Source organism: Sparus aurata, unplaced genomic scaffold (assembly GCF_900880675.1).
Source record: "Sparus aurata unplaced genomic scaffold, fSpaAur1.1, whole genome shotgun sequence".
NCBI classification, from domain to species: Eukaryota; Metazoa; Chordata; class Actinopteri; order Spariformes; family Sparidae; genus Sparus; species Sparus aurata.
The window spans coordinates 95659-115627 of NW_022045250.1; the positions used below are offsets into that span (position 1 = coordinate 95659).

The 19969-nt window shown below is 41.7% G+C and overlaps 2 protein-coding genes across 4 annotated transcripts in view; both read right to left on the reverse strand.

Annotated features, from left to right (window-relative positions):
• The window catches only part of LOC115578271 (zinc finger protein 501-like), a 95333-nt gene extending 91410 nt beyond the window's left edge, over positions 1–3923 (reverse strand). Inside the window, exons 1-3 of one of the 2 annotated variants that reach the window (XM_030411155.1) lie at positions 3431–3923; positions 2217–2273; positions 78–1503 (exon numbers count right to left, since the gene is read on the reverse strand). In XM_030411155.1, the coding sequence (XP_030267015.1) occupies positions 401–1503; positions 2217–2273; positions 3431–3602 (1332 nt within the window). In that variant the 5' untranslated portion in view covers positions 3603–3923 and the 3' untranslated portion in view covers positions 78–400. Of the gene's footprint in view, positions 1–77; positions 1504–2216; positions 2274–3430 lie in introns of those variants that run through there. The other variant, XM_030411156.1, reaches the window with a different exon arrangement.
• Positions 3924–7026: 3103 nt separating this feature from the next.
• Positions 7027–19737, reverse strand: LOC115578264 (zinc finger protein 37-like). 2 transcript variants are annotated; one of them, XM_030411137.1, is made up of 3 exons: positions 19099–19737; positions 11754–12089; positions 7027–8864 (listed from the first exon to the last, which is right to left on the reverse strand). In XM_030411137.1, exons 1-3 carry the CDS (start codon positions 19223–19225, stop codon positions 7771–7773), a joined length of 1557 nt encoding a protein of 518 aa, XP_030266997.1. In that variant the 5' UTR covers positions 19226–19737; the 3' UTR covers positions 7027–7770. The 2 variants fall into 2 exon arrangements, with proteins under 2 accessions (XP_030266997.1, XP_030266999.1); XM_030411139.1 differs by lacking the exons at positions 7027–8864; positions 11754–12089 and adding an exon at positions 14404–15696.
• Between the last annotated feature and the right edge of the window lie 232 nt (positions 19738–19969).

Consider the following 19969-nt stretch of genomic DNA (forward strand, 5'->3'; position numbering starts at 1 on the left):
ACTGAGAATCAGATTTAAAAACATTCTGAAATGGTCTTTAAGACACATGTTTTAAGGGAAGGTAATGAGGGATCATGTGATGTCAGAGTTCTTTATTACAGTGGGAACAATGCAAAAGGATGCATCAAAATTAATTTAATAAAATTTATTAGTCAGCATTTATTCTTTTTAACACATTTTCAAATAATTAGGCTTCATGTCCATGTAGCATTTTTTAGGGCAGATGAGCGCTGCCTGTTTAATTACTCTGTGAGTACAGGTGTAACTTCTGACCCTTGACTACAATATTTATGAACATAAGAATGATTTTGGTCTTTGAACAATAATTCGAAGTTCAATTTCCTCCAGCTTCCTTCACGTTGGTGCAGCTGGATATACTTAAGGTCCAGTCTGGTTCTGGTCATCCACAGTCCTCTCCATCACCTCCTGTCTCCATCTGATCAGTTTGTCTTTGCTGAAGCTGTGAGGACTCAGGTTTCTCTTCATCATCATCATCCTCCTTCTCAGCCACAGGAGAGAATATGATCTTGGTGATATCAGCCTCCTCCAGCGCTTGAAGCTTTTCTTCCTCCTGATTGGTCAATAATTTGTGAGGCTGTGAGGACTCAACACCACACTTGTGTCTTTTGAGTTGAGCCGACCAGGTGAATCTTTTGTCACACACTCTGCAGATGTAGGGTTTCTCCCCCGTGTGGGCCCTCATGTGTAACTGTAAATATCGATACCACGAGAAACATTTATTACAAACCGGACAGCTGAAGGGTTTCTCTCCTGTGTGAGTTCTCATGTGAGCCTGTAAATACGTGTACCGTGAAAAACATTTACCACAGAGGGAGCAGCTGTGAGGTTTCTCTCCTGTGTGCGTTCTCCAGTGGTAGTCCAGACCAGCTTTCTGAGTGAACCTCTTACTGCACAGAGAGCAGCTGAATGGTTTCTCTCCAGTGTGAATTCTCATGTGTATTTTCAGTGCTGCGTTTCCGCAAAATGTTTTAGCACATTCAGAGCAGCTGAACTGTTTCTTCACAGTGAGACATCCTGAGTCACTCTCACGGACTTTATTATTTTTCAGAGATTTTAAACCTGTGTGAGGTTGTCTGGTCTCCTTCCAGTCATTGTTCTCAGGTTCAAATGAGTCTTCAGCTTTGTCAAAAATCTCAGGTTGTAAATATCTATCTGGATCTGAGGTCCTGTCTGGTTCTGGTGCTCCACACTCCTCTCCATCAACAGCTGTATCCATCTGTTCAGTTTGTCTTTGGTAAAGCTCTGAGGTCTGAGGTTCCTCCTCCTCATCTTCTTCACTTTTCACAGGGACAGGACTGAATGTGAACTTGGTGATATCAGCCTCATCCAGCCCTGGAAGCTGCTCTCCCTCCTGACGGGTCCAGAGTTCCTCCTCCTCCTCTTTAATATGTGGCAGCTCTGGTGGGTCCTCCTGGTCCAGACTGGAGCTCCTCTCCTGCTGCTCAGGAGGATCCTCTTCATTATTCAACAGCTGCTGGACGTCTGTGGAGAAAAGAAAATCCATACAGGCTTCAGAAAACTGTCTGCTCCACTTAACAATTAAGTAAACCACCAAGGAGTCAATGACAAGTCAGCCCAGTATCAGCACGACCTTCAACTGACCCTAAAGTATCCCAAACATGCCGAATGAATGAACAGGAGAGAATGATGATTAATTTGTTTTGGTGTCAATGAGTTAGCCTTGAGCTACAACTGGAACGCTGCTTGTTTTAGTCTTTATTTGTTCACGTAATCTTGATTAAAATGAGCTGAACTTGCAGCTCCTGCCTGCAGTGTACTCATGAATATACAGACAACTGTCACTGGACCACTTTCAAAAAAACTTCTCAGGCAAGTTCTGCAGTTATTAGAAGTGTTTTCATGGCTTTTAAATTGATGTATGGAAATCTATTCTGTAAATTGAGCTTGCCTTTTAAATGAAATTCAACTGAGCTCAACTGAATAAACTATGTCATGGTGTCAATGTCACTTCCCTATTCCAGCATAGACAGCAGGAAGAATTGTGAGGTGTACTGTCCTGAAAGGAGGAGCAGCAAACATCAGTCACTGTTTTCATATTTCACCCAAGGAAATGTGTTTCTCCAGAGGGGGACATACAGTTCCTCTGTCTGGAAACATGCCAGGTTCAAAATAATAACTTCAAATGGAAAACCTTCTGTCACCTCGCTGTCATACAATGTATCTCAAACACTCACCAGGTGACGTCAGCGGAGGCTGCGGGGCTTCAGGTGGGGCGCTGGGATTAGGCCGACCTGTTGACATGAGAAAGAGGAAACATTACATTCATAGATTCAATTTAGCATGTTTTTGATCGACTCAAAGTGGGCTGGGGTGTTTTGATGTGGGGCTGTATTCGTCCTCCTGCTGCTGGCACTGAGTAAGAGACGCCGCTGGGTGTCTCTGAAGTGAATGTCTGTCCAACATCCAACTTCAAACTAAACCTTTAACAGATTCACTTGTATTTGACTTAATTCCACTTCAGTGTGAGTTGATCCTTCTCCTTTTATCCTCAGCCTCATACAGCAACAAACCCTCCATGTTGAGCATAAAACACAATGATGTTAACTTGATGGAACAGATATGATTCTGTGTAGGTGACACATTTTTTACAGCTCAAGGATGTAAAAATCACTGCAGCCCAAAATACAGCGAGGATGATAAAAGGCTTTAAAAGTGTTTAATTCATTTTCATGTAAAACGTCAAAGCCACAAGCAGCCAGACAGCTGCAAACTGTTACTCAAGTGTCGCTATAAACAGCTGAGTGCTGACGTAAAAGTGTAACAGTCCGTAAACACTGTGACAGTGGAAGTTACTGTAAAATTGAGAATACAGCCGCCCTTTTTTTTTTAATGAACCTTTATTTAAAGAGAGTTCAGTTAATCCAACAGCAGCACTGACAATCAAATTTAAGTGACAGAGGACATCAAACACAGACAATACAAATATTTGTGTGTACAAAACATACAGTAAGATACAATTAAAAGAGACATATAGATACATATATAGATTAATATAGTTATCAGTAGTCTGAGGTTTCAGGGTAAAAGGTTCAAAATTACTCACATTTATTACATTTAATGTTATTTACTAACTCAAGTGATGCAGTCAGAAAAAATGAGAATTTGTGAAGCGATGTGGTGAAATTCTGTTAGTGAATAAAGATGATTTAACATGTGGTTTGAATAAATTGTTATCATCTGTATTACTAAAGTAACAAACAATGTATTTAAGGTGAAGCGAGTGGGAGAAGGTAGTGGGTAATTAAAAAAGAGGTGAAGGACTGTTTCTATAGTTTGTTTACAAAAACAACAAGACGTCTCAACACCTGTACACACACCTGTTGTACCGGTGGCTGCTGTGACGTCATGTATAAACACCACAGAAGAAGAAGAAGTAAACAGAACCAACCTGTTCTGTGCAACTGGACCTGAGGCTTGAAAACAGCGTCCAGTAGTTTCCGTTGTCGACACAGTTCCTCCTCGTACTCTGCTATCGTTCTTTCAAACAGCTCAAATATCTCTTCAGCAGCCGCAGTTAGTCGCTGCTTCATAAAAACTCTCAGCGTTTGGACTTTAGACATTTTCACTGACTCACACGAACTCCGTCACGAACACCGTCTGCTCTCCAACACACACTCGCCACTCTGTTTACAGCTAGCATGCTAAGCTAACGTGTGTAGCTTTGTAGGCTACCGGGAGATGAGTCAGAGGAGAACCATCCAGAACACACGTGAACAGCACAAAGTCCAGTCACACACGGTGATCGGAACACAGAGGTTCTGGTGGAGCAGCGCTGTTCGGATCTCACACTCTGTGAACACAACGACGGAGATCTGTGTCAGCAGGACGCCATCTTGGTTAACAGCGTCAAGTCAACGGCAGGGAAGAATATAACTTCCGGGGCAGATTGATTGCGTAACTTCAAAATAAAAGTCGGAAAAAGTACAGCCTGACTCAAAGCACCACATGAAGGAAGACAGACACTTTTTAAAGTAAAGGAGAAACAAAAAGTGTTAAGTTAATATTATAAAATTATACTATAAATTATTATTATTACATTATATCATGTTACTAACCCCACTACTTTTAAGTTATTTTCAACAAAATGTCCAACTAACCTCAATAGAACAAAGAAACAGCTGAATCAAATGCAAATACAAATACATATATATCCAAACACTTTGTGTTAAAGTGGAGACATTGAGCTCGGATTAAAAACATTCTGAAATAGTCTTTAGAACACCTGTTTTAGGAAATGTGATGAGGCATCAAGTGATGTCAGAGTTCTTTATTACAGCAGGAAAAATGATGTATCAAAATGTAATTAATCTAATATATTAGTCAGCATTTATTCTTTTAAACACATTTTTAAGTAATTGAGCTTCAAATTTTTTTCTTATTACTCTGTGAGTACAAGTGTAACAATATGTAAAGTACAGATACATGAACCACCTACTGAACTCCGAACTCTGTATGGAATGTATGTTCGCCGTATTTTGATGAATGTAATTCTCTCTGTAAGTAAAGCACACTGTAACTACGTTAACCATGTATGTATGCTGTACATCTAAAAATATGATTATTCTTATTATAGCATTGCATATATCAGGCACTTAAATGTGTATACTTTGGGGTATACAGTGGGGGTATGATTTTGTATGCACACAGAGACATTAATTAACAAAAACAGAATTGAAAGCTGGATTATCTGAAGAGATGAAATGACTGATTGTGGAGTCTACGTCACAGTTTTGAACTAATCGGAGTTGAATAAATGTGTCTTCAGTGCTTTAATCCTGCAGAAGAAATCAGCTCAAGAAGCATCTCTGGGACTTAATCAACTTCTGCCTCTCTCACCAACAGACTTGAGTGAATCTTTGATTACAAGCGCTGCAACTAAATGATTTTTCTTGCATGGACAGCACAGTGCAGTCTGAGGCTGTGCCTTTGTGTGAATCGTTTACCACAAACTGAACAACAAAATGGCTTCTCCCCTGTGTGGACGGTTGAGTGCCGTCTCAGAAGTTCCTTTTTGGTGAATTTTTCATCACACAAACTGCAGCTGAACGGCTTCTCCCTCGTTTGGATGGTCATGTGCATTCTCAGAGAGCATCTTTCTTGAAGCTCCTTCTCACAAACTGAACAAATTTATAGTTTCTCCCGTGAATGGACAATCCAGTGTCGTTTCAAAGCTTCATGTTGTGTGAATCGTTTATCACAAACATTACATCTAAATGGTTTCTCCCCTGTGTGGGTCCTCATGTGTCTCACAAGATGTAATTTCCATTGAAAAGCTTTTTTACACTTTGAGCAGTTGAACGGTTTTTCTTCTGCGTGAAGTCTCTTATGATCTTTTAAAGAGTTCTTCCAGCGGTATCTTTTACCACAAACTGAGCAACCATATGGTCTCACTCCTGTTTGGATTTCATCATCATCCAGCTGATGTTTGCTGTGGCCAGTGGTTGCAGCACATTCAGAGGAGATAACTGATATTGCTTCAGGATTACAGTCCACATTTCTAATAGGTGCTTCATTGTGTTGCAGAGAGTTTAAACCTGGATGGTGTTTCCTGGTGTCCTCCCAGTCCCAACTGTCATCAGACTCAGGTTCAGAGGAGTGTGACGTCTTATCATCATCAGCTGGTTGTAAATTACTATCTGTATTTAAGTTCCTGGCTGGTTCTGGTCCTCCACAGTCCTCTTCATCATATTTGGTGTTCAAACGCTCTCCATCTCTGATCTCTTCAGTTTTGATTTGATGAAGCTGTGAGGACTGAGGTTCTTCTTCATCATCTTCTTCACTCTTCACAGGGAAAGGAGTGAATGTGAACTTGATATCAGCCTCCTCCAGCCCTGGAAGCTGCTCTCCCTCCTGAGAGGTCCAGAGTTCCTTCTGTTCCTCTTTAATGTGGGGCAGCTCTGGTGGGTCCTCCTGGTCCAGACTGGAGCTCCACGCTGCCTCTTCTTTAATCGCCAACAGCTGCGGAAATTCTGTGGAGTCATGAAATACATACACATTTTAGAAAACTACATTTCTGGTGACTTAAAAGTACTTTTTTGGAGCTATTTATAAAATACATGGGCATTATGAAGGTCAGGTCTGACTTAAAGCGAAACTCTCGCCAAAAAGCAACCGAGGCTTTATTTGGGATTGAATATGAGTCAAACCTTCGTGTGAAAGCATAATTACGACGAAAGAGGCACTTTTAAGATTTACTGTAGTTTCGGTTTTGGGCACGTTAATTTTGAACAGGAGTGCATGGGGCAAGACATGCTAGCATCAAAATCGCTATTTTTGGAACACTAAGAAGGCTCGACACAACATGAAACTTTGCTCGTAGCATCACTAGGGTCTCTACTCATGAACACGAGCATTAAGAACATTGTTTGTGTACACAGAGTTTATGAAAAAGAAGGTTTTTGAACTACTCACGTTAGCTGCTGCATCTCCTGTGCGTCGCTGTCATGCCAGACAAAAAGTGTTAATCCCCGAGTGCGTCCTGACAGGCAGGAGAGTAATGGTGAACCGCTCCTCAAGCGTGCCTGTCAGGTCGCACTTGGGGATCGACACTTTTTGCCTGCCATGACGGCGACGCGCAGGAGGTGCAGCTGTTAACGTGAGTAGTACAAAAACCTTCTTTTTCATAAACTCTGTGTACACAATGTTCTCAATGCTCTTGTTCATGAGTAGAGACCCTATTGATGCTACGAGCAAAGTTTCATGTTGTGTCGAGACTTCTTATTGTTCTAAAAATAGCGGTAAAACTACGGTAAATCTTAAAAGTGCCTCTTTCGTCGTAATTATGCTTTCACATGAAGGTTTGACTCATATTCAATCCCAAATAAAGCCTTGGTTGCTTTTTGGCGAGAGTTTCGCTTTAATGAATATAGGAATAACAATTTTCCCTGAAGTTGCTAAATCTTGAGACAACGTCACCAGGTCAGCAACACTGGGCTCTATGGTGTGAGAGAGAATGAAGTCACACTGAACATAAAGAAGGAAATATCCTGTTGTAGGGATCATGGTTTATTGTTTGGGAACTATTAAAAGAAAAACACACTGGCATTGTGCAGAGCAGGTTTATAACAAATGATGCATTTACATCTAACCAAACTAATATTGACAAAGATAAGTCATATTCCCTAAAACGTGTATAACCATTCTACTATGAAAACATTATCAATCCAAATCCTAAGTACTATGAATGCCGAACATGTTACAGATATCACATATATTCATTTATTTGTATATAGGTCAATTTAAAGCACAATAACATGAGACATAATTAAGATTATCGTTGATTGTTTACAGAACTGTCTCTGGTTTCTCTTCCTGAAGAATTAGAAGGTACAGATGCAGGCACCCTGGTGGTAAGAGGGTGCCATGGTCGTGTTTCTCTAAGTTCACACTTCTTTGTAAATCCTGGGCCATGCATGAACATCTGACACTCTGGGTTTTTCTTTATCCTGTGGCGCATGATTCTGGCACTGTTTGGTGTCACTAGAAAAGTGCTTGTTGAGCTGCTTTATGACTTTTAGAGTGCGTTCTGAAGACATCCGTGCTGGGGATGAATTTCCTCAGGTCGTTTTCCACACATCCCACTTTTACAACAGCACAGTCGTCCAGATCATCAAAGCAAGTTAGAGAAAGGTTTTACTGTGACAGTCTCCTTGATGTGGAGCGATGGTTTATTTGAAGTGCTGTGTCAGATGTCCCTTTTGCATGAATCTTCGCACACAAGCATGGTAACTAAGTGGTTTCTCCCGTGTGGAGTTTTAAATGTCGTCTCAGGTTGAACTTCACGGCGAATCCTTTACCACACACTGAACAACTAAATGTTTTCTCCCCTGTGTGGACAGCAGAGTGCAGCCTCAGGCTGTCCTTCCGTGTGAATTCTTTCCTACAAACTGAGCAACTAAATGGTTTCTTCCCTGTGTGGACAACAGAGTGCAGTCTCAGGCTGTCCTGCCGTGTGAATCTTTTCCTACAAACTGAACAACAAAATGGTTTCTCCCCTGTGTGGACAGCCAAGTGCCGTCTCCAAAGTTGCTTTTTGGCAAATTTCTCACCACAAACAGAACAGCTAAATGGTTTCTCCCCTGTGTGGGTCCTCATATGTCTCACAAGATGTATTTTCCATTGAAAAGCTTTTTTACACTCTGAGCAGCTGAATGGTTTTTCCTCTGCGTGAAGTCTATTATGATCTGTTAATGAGTTCTTCCAGCGGTATCTTTTACCACAAACTGAGCAACCAAATGGTCTCACTCCTGTTTGGATTTCATCATCTTCCAGCCGATGTTCACTGTGGCCAGAGGTTGCAGCACATTCAGAGGGGATAACTGATACAGCTATAGGATTACAGTCCACATTTCTAATAGGTGCTTCATTGTGCAGCAGAGGGTTTAACCCTGAATGATGTTTCCTGGTGTCCTCCCAGTCCCAACTGTCATCAGACTCAGGTTCAGAGGAGTGTGACGTATTGTCATCATCAGCTGGTTGTAGATTACTATCTGTATTTAAGTTCCTAGCTGGTCCTGGTCCTCCAGAGTCCTCTCCATCATTTTTGGTGTTCAAACTCTCTCCATCACTGATCTCTTCAGTTTTGATTAGATGAAGCTGTGAGGAATGAGGTTTCTCTTCATCATCTTCTTCACTCTTCACAGGGACAGGACTGAATGTGAACTTGATATCAGCCTCCTCCAGCCCTGGAAGCTGCTCTCCCTCCTGGTTTATCCAGAGTTCCTCCTGTTCCCCTTTAATGTGTGACAGCTCTGGTGGGTCCTCCTGGTCCTGACTAGAGCTCCACTCCACCTCTTCTTTAACCGCCAACAGCTGCGGAAATTCTGTGGAGTCATGAAATACATAAACACATTTTTAGAAAACTACACATTTCAGGAGAATGAAAATCATAACGTTTGGATGCTTTGGGTTGCAGAGAATTTATGGCTGAATTATTATCACAATTGCATCAGAAAAGTTTTTACACAAAATACCATAAATCATTTGACTATGAATATAATTTAACATTCTGCACATATACACAAAAAACAATCTTGTTGATCAGGCAGCTGTGGGTCTAAATATAATAAAATAATCAATTATAATTGCAGGCAAAACATAAGTAGGGTCAGATTATGCTCGGGGAGTGAAAGTTAGATCAGAGGCACAAAAATAATGACTGTATAAATACCGTTTATTAAATCATCTCCGACAAAAATAGACAACAAAGCACAATGAACGACACTACAGAGAAGATACTGAACAGCGAGCAGTGTAAATGTTTTAAACCTGTGTGACTAGGTGAAGATGTAAATGAGTGTGAGCTTGTTAACATCACTGCTCCTCTTCTTTACCTCTCACTTCCCAAACTTTCACTTGTCCTAAATTCTTACTTACAAATGAATAAAGTCTGTTATCAGGTGGAGGTTCAAAGATTTGAAAGTGTGGTACTTTCAGCTCCAGAATGATATTTTACAACATATATGAATTCACAGGATGTCACACATTTGAGAACATTGATTTACACCATTAATCTATATCTAAAATGCTATAAACGCTAATTGTGTTAAAAAACACCACTTATATTAATTTCTTCGTACATTGGTAAATTTATAGCACAATGAAACTGATAGGATTGTTTACAGAACTGTCTCTTGTTTCTCTTCCTGAAGAATGAGAAGATACAGATGCAGGCACCCTGGTGGTAAGAAGGTGCCGTGGTTCTGTTCCTTTGTTCTTTAAGTTCACACTTCTTTGTAAATCCTGGGCCATGCACTTTGTTTCTCTGGGTTTTTCTTCATCCTGTGGTGCACCATTCTTGGCATTAGTTACTGTCACTAGAAAAGTGTTTGTTGAGCTGCTAAGTGACATTTAGAGAGCGTTCTGAAGACACTTGAGCTGGGGATGAATTTCCTCAGGTCAGTTTCTACATATCCCTCCTTTTATAACAGCACAGCTGTCAAGATCATCGGAGCAAGTTAGGATAAGGTATTAGGGGCCGTCCAGACAGACGAACACGATCTTTTTATTCTCCGTCTTCCTCGGCATCGTTTCAAGAATATTTGCGTCCACACGGATCCACTGAAAACGACCGAAAACGCTGTAGTTCATATTCCAGGCCTATAGGTGGCGCTTGACATTCACCAAAAATGGAGAAGACACGGAGCATGCGCATTAAGCTTGCGTGCTGTAAACAAACAGACAGTAGACGGAGAAACCAAACACAACAAGAAGAAGATGAAAATGGCTAGTGCAAGGAAACCAGAATCATTTGTGTGGACCGTTAATGAGGTCGAACTGCTGCTGCGACACACACTTAACTACAAGACGAGTAAGTTGCGAGAAAGGCTCAATATCTTCTGCGGCACGAGCACGAGCATGTAGTCCGCCGTTGTTGTTGTTGCTGTTATGAGACGTCGCGGGGTGGGGCGATGGCGTCAAAGTTTTGGAAAGTATGCGGATTCGCCATCCACATGAGAACGGGAGGGCTGCGCTTTCGGATTTCTCCACCCTGAGACCCGTTTTCAAAAAAGTGCGTTTTCAGGCGCTGTGTTTTCAGGATCCGTATGGATAGTCGGCCAAAACGATGCAAAACATGTGCATTTTCGCAAAAGAGTGTTGTCGTCTGGATGGGGCCCTATTGTGACAACCTTCTTTATGCAGGGTGGTAGTAATTTTCTTTGCACATTAATACTGCAACTAAATGGTTTCCGCCGTGTGGACAGTTGAGTGTCGTCTCAGGTTGTACTTTAATGCAAATTCTTTACCACACACTGAACAACTAAACGGTTTCTCCCCTGTGTGCACAGCAGAGTGTCGTCTCAGGCTTTGCGGTAATGTGAATCCTAAACCACAAACTGAACAATTAAATGGTTTCTCCACTGTGTGAAGCGTTGAGTGCCGTCTCAGACTTTGCTTTAGTGCAAATCGTTCATTACAAACACTGCAACTAAACGGCTTCTCCCTAGTGTGTATAGTCACATGTTTTCTTAGAGAACAATTATATCGAAACTCTTTCCCACAAACAGAGCAACTGTATGGTTTCTCCCCTGTGTGAACAGTTTCGTGTCTTTTCAAAGCTCCGTGTTGCGTGAAACTTTTTTCACAAACTGAGCAGCTAAATGGTTTCTCCCCTGTGTGGATTCTCATGTGCGTCACAAGATTTAATTTCCATTCAAATGTTTTTTCACAAACTGAGCAACTGAAACTTTTTCCTTCTGAATGAATTTTCATATGAGTCTGTAAGGAGTCCTTTGAGTGGTATCTTTTATCACAAACTGAGCAGCTAAATGGCTTCTCGCCTGTGTGAATTCTCATGTGCGTAACAAGATTTAATTGCCATTGAAATGTTTTTTGACAAACTGAGCAGTGGAAGCGTTTTCCTTCTGAATGAAGTCTCATATGATGCCTTAAGGAGTCCTTTGAGTGGTATATTTTACCACACACTGAGCAACTAAATGGTTTTTCTCCAGCTTGGATTCCTTTATATTTTTGTCGATGTCCCTTGTGGCCAAAGGTTGCAGTAGATTCAGAGGTGCCAGAAGTTTTTCCAGGATGAAATTCCACATCACTTACGGGTACTTCATTATTGTGAGGCTTTAAACTCAACTGAGGTTCCCTGGTTGCCTCCCAATCACAACTGTCATCAGTCTCAGATTCAGAGGTATGACCATCAGTCTCAGATTCAGAGGAGTGTGACGTCTCATTGTGAGTAGCTGGTTGAAAATTACTACCTGGATTAAAGTTCCTGGCTGGCTCTGGTCCTCCACAGTCCTCTCCATCTGATTCTGTTTGCCAAGGCTCTCCATCCCTGAACTCTTCAGTTTTGATTTGGTGAAGCTGTGAGGACTGAGGTTCCTCTTCATCATCTTCTTCACTCTTCACAGGGACAGGACTGAATGTGAACTTGATGATATCAGCCTCCTCCAGCCCTCGAAGCTGCTCTCCCTCCTGACGGGTCCAGAGTTCCTCCTGTTCCTCTTTAATTTGTGGCAGCTCTGGTGGGTCCTCCTGGGCCAGACTGGAGCTCCATTTCACCTCTTCTTTAATCGCCAACAGCTGCCGAAATTCTGTGGAGAGTCATGAAAAACATACACAAATTTTAGAAAATAGTACATTTCCATTGACATTAAAACCACTGACACCAATACTTTCTAAATGATTGGAGAAACGCTGCAAATGTTTTTATTCAAAAGATAGATAAACCTGATGAGACAACTTGCTGAACGGAAAAAAAACAAACAGTTTGAACTAGTCTGGATGAGTGGGGAGATGCAATCAACTCAGGTTTGTCAAATATTCAGGAAGAACTGGAGTTAGAATTGATCCGAAAGTGCCCCAAATATAGGAAACGGGCAGAACGACTTAAGGGGCAAGTAGCAGAAGATTGTTAAGAAACAAATAACTTCATTTGGATCACAGATAGAACACGTCTTTTGTAGTTCAATTTTTTTGGGAAAAAATAACAAACTGAGCAGTGTTTTTGCAGTTGGGAACCTCTTCCGTTGAGTTTTTGTGTGGATCCACCGTATTTTGATGCATTTAATTTTCCTTGTTTTTTTTTTTTGCCTGGCCGAGCCTTCAACCATGGAGACAAGGCTCAGGATTTTAGCATGACTGTGGTGTGGACTTGCCATTGTGGTAAATCAAACATGAACCAGGAAATTAATACGCAACTTTAGGTTATCAACTAGAGAATTTTTTCAAGTCCCTCATGAGGATATTTACAATTATCCCAATAACAGTAACAAAACCTCAAACTTGTTATTGAGAGCTTAATATCATTAGGTGCGTTAAAAATCTTATGTTGTCACATCTATAATTCATATTTTCCACGGCAGGGAGTTGAACACAGCCCTCAACTCCAAATCCCAGCCCCCCTTTCAGAGACACATCATCAAACACCCTCATCTATGCTTGGTGTTCACTGACCAATAACCATCCGTGAGCTTGTCAATTAGTCAAAAATCATTACTGACGGTTAACTGTTATAGTTTCACTATATCCCAGTCACATCCCACTATATGAAAAAAGACCAACTGACCCAGGAATTCCAGTGGTTGCATGTACATTGTGGAAAGGCTCCACTATGGATCGGCTCTGTGCTCCGTCGTTAGTCAATCCCCACCAGCTCCGTTTGAGTGCAGCATGGTGCAGCACTGCCGGACAGTGATTCCCATGATAATTACAGAATCAAGCATGGCCGCAGTTACATATGTGTTATAAACACAGCAACCAACAGACAAAAGGTTAGTGTTCCCAATGAAGATTAGGAGAAGAGCTTGGACTTGTCTCTTTTTTGAGATCTTTGTGTCAAGTGTTTTATTAGGAATGTTAACTGGCTGTTATGTAGTTGTTTCAGTGTGTGACATTCTGTCTTCTCTGTGATGAATTCAGCTTAATTGATGCGCCATGCTCCAGCATCCGGCAGACATAGAAGCTTTGTGTATATGCTGTGGAAGAGTCCGGACTGCAGAGCTGCAATGGAGTAGATACACGACACAGTTGAAGTAAACACATAGACTAGAGTGAAGCGTATCAGCTCCCCTGCCGTGGCTGAGTTAGGATGGACTGAACACGGATCTGGTGGAATTAAGGGGTGAAGGAAAGACATAATGACCCAGGTTGTGTATGAGACTCAAAATGGTCCTGCTGGGCTGCAACATAGTAATGGTTGCACAACTGCTTCTAATCATAAAGCTTGGACGCTTTAGGTTGCATGGAAATAATAATTATCAATATTATCATGGTGTTAATGAATGTAATGACAAATACAACTGATGACTTTATAAACAATTGTTTATTCACTTATATACTGACAAAATAATAAAAAAACAACATAAGACAAACAGTGAAAACACTGAACTTTTTTTGTTCAGTTCAACTTCTTTATGAATCCTGGGTGATTTTTGAAGATGCAATACTGATGTTACCAAGGATATGTGAAGTTTGATCTGACTGTTGTCAATATTGTGAAATTTGAACATTATTTAGGTGGAGGCTTCAAATAAGCCCACTGGGTTTTCTGCCTCTTCCTGCACTGTATGTTACTTGTATTCTTTGTCAGTATTTGTGTATTTTCTTTAAATTGTGCTAAATAAATAAATACTACTAAATACTAAAAAATACTGTCTTTATCCTGTGGGGCAACAGCTTTTTTCAAGTGTTTACCCAGATGTTCCTGTCAAATGAATCTCTGATCATAAGCACTGTCACTAAATGGTTTCTCCTGTGTGGTCAGTAGAGTGTCGTTTCAAGGTCTGATTTAGTGTGAATCCTTTACCACAAACTGAACAATTAAATGGTTTCTCCCCTGTGTGGACTGCAGTGTTGTCTCAGGTTGTGCTTTACTGTGAATCCTTTACCACAAACTAAACAATGAAATGATTTTACCCCTGTGTGGATAATCAAGTGTCTTCTCAGACGGGAATACTGGGTGAAAACTTTACCACAAATTGAACAATGAAATGGTTTCTCCCCCGTGTGAACAATCAAGCGTCTTCTCAGGTGTTCCTGTAGTGTGAACCCCATTTCACAAACTGGACATCGAAATGGTTTCTCCCGTTTGTGAGCAACCATGTGTTGTTTCAAACCTGAACGGAGTGTGAAACATTTACCACAACCTGAGCAGCTAAATGGTTTCTCCCCTTTGTGAGCAGCCATGTGTTGATTTAAACCTGAACGGTGTGTGAAACATTTACCACAAACTGAACAGCTAAATGGTTTCTCCCCTGTGTCACAAAGTCTGATTTCCATTTAAAAGTTCTTTCACAAACTGAGCAGCACAAACTTTTGCCTTCTGTATGAAATCTCAAATGAGACTGTAAGGAGCCATTTGATTGGCATGTTTTACCAAACACTGAGCAGCTAAATGGTTTCTCCCCAGTGTGGGTTCTCATGTGCTGAACAAGTTTGGATTGCCACTGAAAGGTTTTCTGACAGGCTTAAGCTGCTGAAGTGTTTTCCTTCTGAATGAAGTTTCATTTGACAACTAAAGGAGCCCTTTGATTGGTATATTTTACAACACACTGAGCAAGTTGATCGTTTTTCTCCAGCTTGGATTCCTTTGAATTTCTTCAGATGTCCCATTTGGCTCGTAGTTGCAGCACATTCAGAGGAGGAAGGAGTTTTTCCAGTATGACATACCATATCACTTACAGATACTTCATTATTTAGCTGAGAGTTTAAACATGACTGAGGTTGACTGGTCAACCTCACAATCACAACTGTCATCAGTCTCAGACTCAGAGGAGTTATCAGTCTCAGGTTCAGAGGAGTTGTCATCAGTCTCAGGTTCAGAGGAGTGTGATGTCTCATTGAGAGAAGCTGGTTGTGAATGACTCTCTGGATCAAAGTTCCTAGTTGGTTCTGGTCCCCCATAGTCCTCTCCAGTGGCTTCTGATTTTGAATGCTCTAAATCTTTGATCTCCTGAGGTTTGATTTGGTGAAGCTGTGAGTACTGAGGTTTCTCTTCACCATCTTCTTCACTCTTCACAGGGACAGGACTGAATGTGAAGTTGATATCAGCCTCCTCCAGCCCTTGAAGCTGCGCTCCCTCCTGACGGGTCCAGAGTTCCTCCTGTTCCTCTTTAATGTGTGGCAGCTCTGGTGGGTCATCCTGGTCCAGACTGGAGCTCCACTTCACCTCTTCTTTAATCATCAACAGCTGCTGAAATTCTGTGGAGATACATTTTATAAACTGTAATTTCCCATTCACATTAAAACCACTGAGACATTATGTTCTTAATTTGCGGCGAGTTAAGCCATGCTGCACAAGCGATGGACCTGCTACAGAGTAGGGCTAAGCTGTGGCCATCCCGCCTTCAAGCAGACTGCAGTGACGGCTTGCGACTGCAATCAATCTGTAACAAGCACCCGTCTACTCCTTAAATCGATACTCAATTCATGTCTGTGCAGGAAACCTGAGAGATAGATGTTTTTTAAAGTCAGTATGGTCACTCTCTTCACTTGTGTAGCCTCTAACTGAACTGTTCATTTTCAGCTGTTTCAGGAATCATTTTTATGTACTGCTGGTGAAAACACAACATTTCCTGTAATGCTGCTTCATAATGAAAGTTTTTAAGTGACTAAATAATGGGGGGCTCATTGTAATGCAAATGGAACCACATGCTGTCAGCGGCAAGTGTTTGAGTGGTTTGCAGAACAATCAAAATGTAACTCATAAAACAATGAAACAACAATGGGTGGTCCTGCTCACTCAAGCCTAGGGAACTTCTGATGAAGTCAAAATAAATAAATGTTGTGCCAAGAGGTGCTAAGCAATTCTAGCAAATGCAGGTTAATAGGCCTAGAACTGAGTCTGAGGACATGGCGGGACAGGAGAGGACGCTGTATTGCTACATTTATCATTTTACTTTGATGCTTTGCTTACTTTACTTCATGTTATCACTATCACTGGCCTCATAGGACAGCTAGTTAACAGTAGGAAATGGACACACTGATACTCACCTCAGTATGCAGCAGAGTGGCTGACGGCAGGGGCAGCTGCTGTGACAGTAGTCCCGTTGTCTGCACCAGGAGAGCAATATTTTGTTGGAAAATTGAAAGTGCATACTCTCGTTCAAGGCAGGGGATCACATTACAGTAGGCTGAATCCACATGACAACTGACGCCTAATGTCTATGTCCGCAGGAAAGCTGTGCAGTCTGAGGAGCTTTTGCAACCAGGAGAGAGACAGAGTCGACACCGTATGGACACTAACTTGCTAACAGATAGTAGCCGTTTTTAGACAGGGCAGCAAGCTGCCAATTTGGCCACCCTTTGATGGCTCGGTCCGCGGTTTTAGACAGAGGGCGGCAAATTGGGGGTCTGTTTTGGTCCGCTGATTTTCCGCCTTGGAGGGTACACTTATTTCTGCCTCGCCTGCTATCTAAATCTGAGGCGTCAATGTGCCGGCCTCTGCGTGAGGTGGGCGGAGGTGTCGATGACCTGCACTGTTGTGCGACCCACAGCCGGGGAGTTTTAAAACCAGGAAACAGCTGATCACAGCAGTCAGTCCATCATTTCACCCGCGGACATTAAGATGAGCAACTGGACAGCCGCTGAGATCCAGGAGATGCTAGCGTCTCCTCGGTCTCTGTAGCTGTTTGGTTGTGTTAGCTTGTTGTTGTAGCAGCAAGCTAGGAACGGTCGCTTCTTTCAAATTAAAAGCCCCCCGCTAAGAACCCAGCTCTAAACTCCAATGGGGTGCAATGTAAAGCTCTTATTTGAAGACAAATTTGTTTTCACTGTTCACAGCCCAACCTTGTGCTTCATGTCACGTCACATGTTTACACCTACCTCAGAGGCGGCTTTTGGAAAAGGAGGAATACAATGCCTCCGTTTTAGAAAGACAGGCTGGCACATTCCCACATGCCGTCCCTACCTTGGAGCAAATGTGCCGCCTTTTCTATCTAAAAAGGGCTAGTCATTTGTAAAAGTAGTCCGGGAGACATGGACTACTGTGTACAGCACTAATACCGTCTCACACTGCATTTTCATGACTGTACAAACAACTGCTTGTACTGTGAAAAATAAGAAATAAACACAAACATGCATGTTTAATTTATCTTGTCATAATACATTTTAAAACCCTCGTGGATAAACTGTAAAATGCATCGTCACAAAGCTGAAAAAAGGCTGTTTTTCGAGGCAAATATAAAGTTCACTTTTGAGAGAAACGTGGTTCTTACCAGACAGCCAAAATACAAACATACGATGATGCATCACTGCAGATTAAAATAGCCAAAAGTATATAATAGTTAAACTCTTTGATTTAAGGTTTTGAATACAGGACTTCACTCGTAGTGGAGAATTTTCACTCAACTATGGCATCTGAATACTTCTTCCTGCAACGTGGATAATACACAAAACACTGTCCACTGCTTTAGAGAATGTAAACTTTAACTTTCAGGGAATGTCACGACTAGCTGGTTGCTAATAAAGCCGTGTAATGATGCCACATTTTTGTAGGTTAACTGAAGTTCGGATTAGATTTTGGATAATAGCAGAAAATAATCTCTGTTACAAACTCAAGTTTATGATACTTACAGGTTTTGTTCATCAAGATAATCTGCACAGATGAACACAACTGTGGTTTTTGAAGTGCAAATTAAAACTTCAGAAGCAAAAAACTAATGTTAGGCTATAAACAGATGACATCATGGATACAGGACTTAAACGTCACCACCACTAAGAGTCTTACTACACAATTACTATACAGTAAGATTAAGACTTGAATCACTTTCAGCGGGTCCTTGACAGGAGCGTGGCTTATTGTACGTTCACAAGGTGGCAAAGCTAAAAGTCCACGGTGGAGAGGCTCGCATCAGCTTGTGATGCCGCATCACAGGTTCGATCGCTCCCTTGTAGTAGCCGCTGCGGTTGCTTAGGCAGTTTAGCGGTTTTAAATCACTATGCTGAGGGGCCAGAACTGATGTTGTGTTCAGGTGCACTCTTACACAATGGGAAAAGAGAGTTTTTAAACCTGGGGGACTGCGGCAACCAGGCTCTAACTGCCAGACACTATGGTTGGTGCACGTTCCTTAGTTAGTGCGTGGACGCCACATGTTGGGCTTTGGTCTACATGCAGGCTGCTCTATTGTTAAACCATGTGGTAAGGTCCCAACAGCACAGACTATTTACTGGAGTTTTCTAACGAGCTGGCGCTTTAAATGCAGGTCGCTGTGTAGTTTCACGTCAACTGACTTGTTTATCTGAGCTATTTAAACATTGAATACATATTTTCTGCCTTGAGCAAAAAATTATTAGTTTTAGAAACATCATCTAGCAGACAGTAGTGTCATTGTTTGGGAGCTGCTTGTTGAAGTGAAGCACAGCTAATAAAGATAAACTTGAACTGTTACTTCATCTCATAAAAGACACCAAACATGAGCACATGATGCTGCTGCAAACACTGGCAGTTGAACCTTTGTTCGAGGGAAATCCGGAAGTCTTTTCATTCGAAAATCAGCTGATTGAGCTCGAGATGAACACAAACATTCTCGTGTATTTTAATCTCGTGTTTTAAATTTTTAAAACTCTCTCATTGAAACTCACAACCATCAGAAGCGTCCATACCTGCTCTGTGAACCGGGACTTCAGGCTCGATGACCCCGTCCGGTAGTCCGTGTTGTTCCTCCTCCTTCTCGGGTGGATGAATTGTTTTTTTGGCCGCTGCAGCTCGTCGCTTTTGGACTTTAGACATGTTTAGAAATCCACAGAAACTTTTCCTCCGGAGACACAAACCATTAAAAACAGATTGGTCGCTCCGATGTTCGACGTTCTGCTGGTTTAGACTCGGGTCCGTCTATTTCCAGGTGGAAAGCTAAGCTAACTTCGCCAGCCTCGCAGGAAACCAGGAGGTCATTCAGATGTTAAAAGGGTTCCGATTATATCACAGAGTCTCTTCAGACACGTAATCTGGACAGCTGAACAGTTTGGGTCTAAGAAAAATCCCCTTTAATGTCTATGGAAGCTACTCTGATGTAGCCGAGTCCCGTCTCGGTCTAATTCCTGTTAGCATGCTGCGCTAACTTCCTTATCCCAACAGGAAATGAGTCCGGAGTGAAACTTGATGGAAATATTAAATATCCCACAGGAACAATTTTATACTCAGGCGCTGGTGGTTCACTCAGCTTCTGTCTCATGGCAACGCGAAACGAGGAATAACAGCTTGTCCACCATTAGCGTCAAAGCAGGGAATTTCTTCCGGTATGACTTCTTCTTCTCCTCTTGCTTTTATGGCGGGTTACAACCGCTTAAGACACATACCGCCACCTGCTGTACCGGAGGATGTAGTGCAAGACACTGTCCCCAAATATATTATTTAAATGTGAGTATTTATAATAAAGAAAAGGTAAAAAAACAAAATATAATGAATAGAAAAGACACCTGATTTTTATGGATAGTAATACACTAATTTTAGAGTAATAAAAAACGTTACTGATAA